Below are 7,888 nucleotides of genomic sequence, written 5' to 3' on the forward strand. Positions count from 1 at the left end.
ATGGTCCAAAGGCAGATGCGGATAGGACGGTGGGGCGGGACTTCCGGGAACTTGAGTGGGTTTCCCGGCCTGGAAGGTTTGGCTTCGCCCCGCCCCCTCCAGCCACTCCCTACACCACTGCCGCAAGCTCCGCCTAAGTTGAAAGAAATCCAACTTCTCTGCGCTACCTGGGAGTTTTTTTTTTTTTTTTTTTTTTTTTTTTTTAATTTTTTAATTTTTATTTTTTGCCGGTCGTGGAGCCTGAACTCTGGGCCTGGGTGCTGTCCCTCAGCTCTTCAGCTCAAGGCTAGCGCTCTGCCACTGGAGCCACAGCGCCACTTCCGGCTTTTTCTGTGTATGTGGTGCTGAGGAATCGAACCCAGGGCCTCATGCTTGCAAGGCATGCACTCTACCGCTGAGCCACCTTCCCAGCCCCCTACCTGGGAGTTTTCCACGCCTGTGGTTTCAGAAACTTACTCTCTGGGCAGAAAAAAAAATCTCTTAACAAAGACCTAAGTACTAACTTTTAAAACATTAGCATATATTAGTTGTACAAGGAGGTTTTATTGTAGTATTTTTCCACATGCAAATAATCTATCCGGGTCAACCTCACCCCCTCCATCAGTCTGAACAGTAATTTTTTGTAATTCTTCCTTTAGTAATCTTCAGATTATCTTTTTATTTCTTTTAATTTCTTAGTATCAAAAACAAATTACAACAGATTCAGTTAATGGCTTTTATTTGCAATTTCAGAACTCTAGAATTGTATAAAATAGAACATTCTGAGGAAGTGAGTAAAGACTGGCTATACACACAAGACAATGGCTGAGGAAAGCAGAAACAACGGTGGGTTGAGGGTTTCAGAGTTTCTGTTCTTAGAGGTGTAAAGGAGTGATTTCTTACGGTGCTTGCTAAAACTGGCCTGTTTGGAGATTTGACTGTTAATGGTCTCAGTATTTTGGAAGGTTACTTTGAATTTGGTGGCCTGAATCTTCAGCATGAATAAGTCCATTTGATTTTGTCTGTTGAGTTTAGTACAAGACATTAGTTCAAACCAATGGACTAAATATTACTTAATATATCTGAGGTAAATATCAGAGAAATTATTAGCTTTGGTCAGAGAACTTGCAGACCTGTGATAACTTGCCACATACATTTCTTTAGCTTGTAGACTGTAAACTTAATGACTGTCTCAATTCTGGGGGTTTAGTTGGTGTATTGTAAATACCCTAGTATATACCACTTTATAACTGTTTCAATCTAGATCAAAATTCTATAAAGTTAACAAGAGTATATGTCACATTTTATGCATTTTGGCTTTAACTCTAGTTGAGGGACTTGAACTCTAGTTCTGGGTGCTTTCCCTGTGCTCTTCAGCTCAAGGCAAGTGCTCTACCCCTTGAGCCACAGCACCACTTCGGGTTTTCTAGTGGTTTGATAAGAGTCTCACAGTTTCCTGCCGATGCTCAGATCTCAGCCTCCTGAGTAGCTAGGATTACAGGCATGAGCCACCGGCGCCGGGCCTTGGCCTTAACTTTTTGTGTATACTGGTACTGTGCCTTGAACTCTAGGTCTTGTGCTCTCACTTGGCTTTTTCACACAAAGCTAGCACTCTATAACTTGAGCCAATCTCCAGTTCCAGCTTTTTGCCTGTTAATTGGAAGTAAAAGTCTTTCAGAGTTTTCTACCCTGGCTAACTTTGGATAGGGATCCTCAGATTTCAACCTCCCAAGAAGCGAGTATTGCAAGCTTGAGTGAGCTACCAGTTTCTAGCATAGAATCTTCATTCTTTTGTATGGCTACACAAAAAATATATTAATTGTATCAAATTGTCTTAATTTTGCTAATACTCCCTCTTTCAGTGTGAAAATAAATGTGCAAAAAGAAACCATGTATAATGTGCCATTTTCAAGGTAAATTACTAGAAGTGGAATCACAGAGTCAGTATGTAGAAGATTATTTCTTGATTGTTGGTATCAACTCTTTCAGGGATGACTTTTGCTCTTCAGGGGTTCTCACTGCTTTGCCTTTCTCAATGACCTGAACAGCCCTCAACAAGCCATCCTGCAAAGCCTGGTTTTTTACCATATTAGTGATCATGAATGTGACATCTCTGATGTACATCTGTCTCACTTTAGCCACATAGTATTCTGCCTTACTACCATGTGCAACAAAGAAGGTACAAAGTGCTGTGATATCTCCTTCTTGCAACCCACACTCCTCCAGCACAGATTCCCACACAACTCTAATGCGCTTGTTCTTGACTTTTCTTCTAAGGACAGAGGTTAAGGTAGGAAGACCTCTCACCAGATCTGGCAGCTTCTCACACACTCGAGTGTGCAAGCAAGTAAGTACTTCAACAACGTAGCTGTATAAAATGTTCAATTCCATTGAAGTGAACCTACAGAAAATGCAGAGAACTTCTTAAGTAGAACCCATTCAGTAAAAACATAAATTGCATTAGACTGGGATAACTCAATCTGTAAATGCCATAGAAAAACCAGCCATTGTCTTTCATTTATTTATTTTTGTGCTGGTACTGGAGGTGGATATCAGTGCCTTGTGCTTTCACTCAGCTTGGTTGCTCACAGATGGTGCTCTATAATCTGAACCATGCCTTTACCCCTACATTTGGCTGGTTAGTTGGAGACAGAGTGTCTTGGACTTTTTTTTGCCAGACAGGCTTCTAACTGTGATCCTCTAGGTCTCAGCCTTCTGAGTAACTAAGGAATTAACACTGGTGCCCAGCTCCAGCGGTTATATTTCAGAAATGTTTTGCATTTTTTTTGTACTGGTCCTGGGGTTTGTATTCATAGCTTGGAAGCTGTCCCTGAGCTTCTTTTGCTCAAGGCTAGCACTCTACCACTTGAGCCACAGCACTATTTCCAGCTTTTTCTGAGTTGTTTATTGGCAATAAGAATCTCACAGACTTTCCTGTCTGGTCTGGCTTTGATCTGTGATCTTCAGATCTCAGCCTCCTGTTTACCTAGGATTATAGGTTAGAGCCACCTACACCTGGCAATTCTTGCTTTTGAAGTAACACTTGCACTAAGGTAGATAGCTGAGTTTTCAAGTCACCCATACTATCAGTTCTTCAATGACAAGAAAGTTTTATTATCCATTTCTCTTAGTGAAACTCTGGAAAGTAACAGGCTATATGATGAGATGTTTACTGCAGGGCCTAGCATATAAACAGGTGCTCAAATTAATATTTTCTGGGACTGGAAATATGGCTTAGTAGTAGAGTGTTTGTCTAGCATGCATGAAGCCCTGGGTTCAATTCCTCAGTACCACATAAACAGAAAACTTGAGAAGTGGTGCTGTGGCTCAAGTGGTAGTATGCTAGCCTTGAGCAAAAGAAGCTAAGGGACAATGCCTGTGCCCTGAGTTCAAGCCCCGGGGCTGGCAAAAAATTAATATTTTCTGAATGAATGAATGCAAGGGAATGAGGTCATATTAAACTGAATTTTGGAATGACTACTGAAAGCTCTCACAAAGCCACCAAATCCCACTGATTCTTCATTGGTACTCACTTGAGGTTCAAAACAGATGCCCACATCTCATCTTGAGCTGCTTGACTTGCCAAAGTCTTGCTGTAATGTTCAAATTTCTGTGTCAGATTATCCTTGGTGATGTCCAATTCTTTGAACTGTACTTCTAAAGCTTGAAGTTTGTGATCTACTCTACAAGATGGAAGAATCAAGGGTTTAGGTCACAGGACAAAACTAAAATTTTAGGGGTTTTTGTTTGTTTGTTTTTACATTTTATTTTTTTCTGGTTCTAGAGCTTGATCTCTGGGCCTGGATGCGGTCCCTGAGCTGCTTTTAATCAAGGCTAGTGCTCTATTACACCACTTGAGCCACAATGTTCTTCAACTTTTTCTGAGTAGTTTATTGGAGATAAGAGTCTCACAGACTGGGCTGGGAAGGTGGCTCAGTGGTAAAGCGCTTGCCTTGCATGCCTGAGGCCCTGGGTTCGATTCCTCAGCACCACATAAGCAAAAAGCCGGAAGTGGTGCTGTGGCTCAAGTGGTAGAGTGCTAGCCTTGAGCTGAAGAGCTGAGGGACAATGCCCAGGCCCAGAGTTCAGGCCCCACGACCGGACCCAAAAAAAGAATCTCACAGACTTTCCTGTCCAAGCTGGCTTTTAACCACAATCCTTATATCTCAGCCTCTTAAGTAGCTAGGATTACAGGCATGAGCTACCAGTGACCAGCTCAAAATTAAAGTTTTACATTAACCTAAAACCCTAGTACATTAATTACAACAGCCACAAATTTGGATATTTAAATTCAAATTTATGAGCAAGCAGCAAGTGGTGGCTTATACACAAATCTAGTTGCTCTGGAGGTGGAGCCCAGGAGGGTCTTGGTTTGAGGCCAGCTTGAGCAAAAAAGTTTCAATTAGAGCTGGGCACCAGTGGCTCATGCCTGTAATTCTAGCTACTCAGGAGGCTGAGAGCTGAGGATTGTGGTTCAAAGACAGAAAAGTCCCCGTGAGACCCTTATCTCCAATAAACTATTCAGAGAAATCTGGAACTGGTGTTATGGCTCAAATGGTACAGTGCTAGCCTTGAACACAAAGAGGTGCAGGGACAGTGCCCGGCCCTGAGTTTGAGCCCCAGGACTGACAAAAAAAGAAAAAGAAAAAGAACCAGAGTAGCACAACTCACTTGCCTGAAGCTGAAGCCACCACTTTATCTGAATTTCATGAAGAAAGTGATATCCAAGCACATGTCAGCTCCCCCAATGACCTGAATACTTTGGTTCTAACCTTAAACATCATCTGCTCTTGGTTAGATTCTGCTAAGTCTTACTCAGCTCAGTTGTCTTTTCTCTCCTAAGCCCTAGATTTGTGTTTTTATATATGTTTTGCACATTTCCACCTGGAAAATTTGACATGGAGATGTCAAACAGTCATTCTAAACTGAAAGTACTAACACCATGGAGTAATTTTCTCACAGCTTTGCATTCTGTTGACAAAGGGCAGAAAACTGAGCAAAGCTGGGTATCAGCAGCTCTTATAATTCTAGCTATTTAGGAGGCTGAAACAGAGAATTGCAGTTCAAATCCATCCTAGGCAGAAAGGTCAGTGAGACTCCATCTCTAATTAGCCAGCAGAAAGCTGGGCTGGAGGTGTTGCTCAAGTGATAAAATACTAGCTAGGCATAAGCAAAATTGTTCAAGCTTGAGGCCCTGAATTGGAACCTTGAGTACTGACATCTCCCCCAAGTCAAAACTGTGTTATCTGGGGCTGGGAATTTGGCTTAGTGGTTGAGTGCCTGCCTAGCATGCATGAAGCTCTGGATTCGATTCCTCAGTACTGCATAAACAGAAAAAGCTGGAAGTGGCGCTATGGCTCAAGTGGTAAAGTGCTAGCCTTGAGCAAGAAGCTCAGGGACAGTGCCGGGGCCCTGAGTTCAAGCCCCAGGACTGGCAAAACAAAAACAAAAAAACCCTCTTGTGTCATCTAACATACTGTTATCTTTTAGACTTTTAAGACTATATCAATATAGATTATCTGTAGCTTGACAGCATAAACCACATTTTAAATATTTTTGTATATCTAGCTTTTAGTATAAACATGAATTGATGAAAGCATAGCACCTATGAGATTGTTTCTGGTTGCTTTAATTTTTTTTTAATTTGAAGGATTATACCCAAGGATCATACCCACATGCTAGGCAAGCATTCTACCACTGAGTTAAATCCCAAACCTCCAGATTTATAAATTAATTTACATATTTTTGAGGCTAGAAGACTTCAACCACTCTAACAGAGACAGTTTGAATTAGTATATCTCTAGTTCTTTGCTTATTTCTAATCTTCATTCTTCCCCATCTTCTGAGAATATCCCTTCCCAGGCTTCTTCCCACCCAGTATTTCTCAGCAACCTTTTCATTGCCTCCTTCAAGGATATCAGAGTTGTGGTTTCACTGTTCATCTTCTTAAGGAAAAATGAAAGGAAACAAAAAGTAAAAGTAAAGCAAAGACCCAATAAATATCAGGATCCAGTTTTTTCTGCTGTTTCCACTCAGCAACAGGCAGCAGCAGTCTGTGTGTTCAGCCTGAAAGGTCACTCTGTACACGAAGCTTTTAATAGCTTGTACATCCAAATATAGTTCCAAAGAGCTGGTGGTGTGAACACAGGTGTCCTGGAACACACCACATATACCTTTGGAAGCCAACCCATGGTATATCAACATAGCTCAACTACCAACCATATACAATCATAACTCTGTATGTTCTGGCAAACTAATATAAACATTACTCTAGGATTAAAATAGATAATAATGTACTTCACTATTCAATTCTAGCCCAAATTATTTTAAAGAGTTGTTCTAGATTTTTTTATGATAATGATGATGATGAACAACTTATCAAAAACTACTAGGCATTATTAAGAGTGTGTTGAACTAGGAATTGGGCATAAAAATTTGCATAAAACAGGATTCCTGCCTGCCTTACTAGTGGGCTAATCAGGAGGCTGACAAAGGATTGTCTGAGCCCAGGAAATCAAGGCCAGCTGAGGCAATGTAAGAAGACCCTATTTCAAAAAACAAAAACAAAAACTGGCCCAGGTGCTGGTTGTTCACACTTGTAGTCCTAGCTACTGAGAGCTGAGGATTGCAGTTTAAAGCCATCCAATGCAGAAAAGTCCATGAGACTCTTATCTCCAATAACCAGCAAAAAGCTGGAAGTGGAGCCGTGGCTCACTGAGGTTACAAGTAGTGTGAGACATTGGTGCTTGGCTTGAAAATAAGTTTTTAAACCTTTGAAATTGAAATTCAATTATAAAGTAATTAACTTAGGTCAAAAATTATTTTTAAAATTGAACACTGAAATAATAAGTGGTTACTTAAGAACCATGAAGAGTCTCTTGAGGACTGGATATGTGCCTCAGTTGGTAGAGTGCCAACCAGTGAGTGGAAGCATCAGATACTGAGTTTGAGTCTCAGTTTTAGATCTAAGTCTAAGGCATTAAAGTCTATGAGACTTGTGTCTCTTAATTAACCACCAGAAAACCACAAGTGGCATTGTGGCTCAAAGTGGTAGTGTACTAGCCTTGAGCAAAAGAGCTCAGGGGCAGTACCCAGACCCTGAGTTCAAACTCCATGACTGACAAAAAATTATGTATAATTGTTCAAATATCAGCGCTGGGAAGGTGGCTCAGCAGTAGAGCGCTTGCCTTGCATGCATGAGGCCCTGGGTTTGATTCCTCAGTACCACATAAGCAAAAAAGAAAAAAGCCAGAAGTGGCGCTGTGGCTCAAGTGGTAGAGTGCTAGCCTTAAGCTGAAGAGCTGAGGGACAGCGCCCAGGCCCAGAGTTCAGGCCCCATGACCGAACCCCCCCAAAAATAAATAAATTGTTCAAATATCAAACTTAGAGAAAGTTCTGGTACTGAGCAGCTAAGTTAATGGATGGATTTGAAGCTCTCAAAATCTCTGATGACTCAGAAAAGTTGTGGAGGGATTATGTCACTAGGGGGAGCTGAATCTCTGCACAGCTGTGGGAAGGAGAAAGGTTGAAAATTCTCACAAAGCAGTAGTACCTTGTGAAGAGCAATCACAGGAACTAGGAAATGCTACTGAAGAAAGTAGTCTTAGAGGGCTGGGAAGGTGGCTCAGTGGTAGAGCGCTTGCCTCTCATGCCTGAGACCCTGGGTTCGATTCCTCAGCAAATTCCACATTAGCCAAAAGAAAAAAGCCAGTAGCTCAAGTGGTAGAGTGCTAGCCTTGAGCTGAAGAGCTGAGGGACAGCGCCCAGGCCCAGAGTTCAGGCCCCACGACCGGACCCCCAAAAAAAAAGAAAAAAAAAAATAACGTAGTCTTAGAGATTTAAGGGACAGTCCCTGGTTGTCATTTCAAAACTCTGCTGTCCAGTGGGGTTCTGTCCCAGGCCACCAAGA

At 41.7% G+C, this 7,888-nt stretch overlaps 1 protein-coding gene across 1 annotated transcript; it reads right to left on the bottom strand.

Moving 5' to 3' along the window:
• Positions 1-1,891: 1,891 nt before the first annotated feature.
• Positions 1,892-5,921, bottom strand: Smco1 (single-pass membrane protein with coiled-coil domains 1). The gene is made up of 3 exons (XM_042670142.1): positions 5,872-5,921; positions 3,513-3,662; positions 1,892-2,380 (listed from the first exon to the last, which is right to left on the bottom strand). Exons 1-3 carry the CDS (start codon positions 5,919-5,921, stop codon positions 1,936-1,938), a joined length of 645 nt encoding a protein of 214 aa, XP_042526076.1. The 3' UTR covers positions 1,892-1,935.
• Between the last annotated feature and the right edge of the window lie 1,967 nt (positions 5,922-7,888).

This window comes from Dipodomys spectabilis, unplaced genomic scaffold, assembly GCF_019054845.1.
Source record: "Dipodomys spectabilis isolate Male_0828 unplaced genomic scaffold, ASM1905484v1 ptg000017l, whole genome shotgun sequence".
NCBI classification, from domain to species: Eukaryota; Metazoa; Chordata; class Mammalia; order Rodentia; family Heteromyidae; genus Dipodomys; species Dipodomys spectabilis.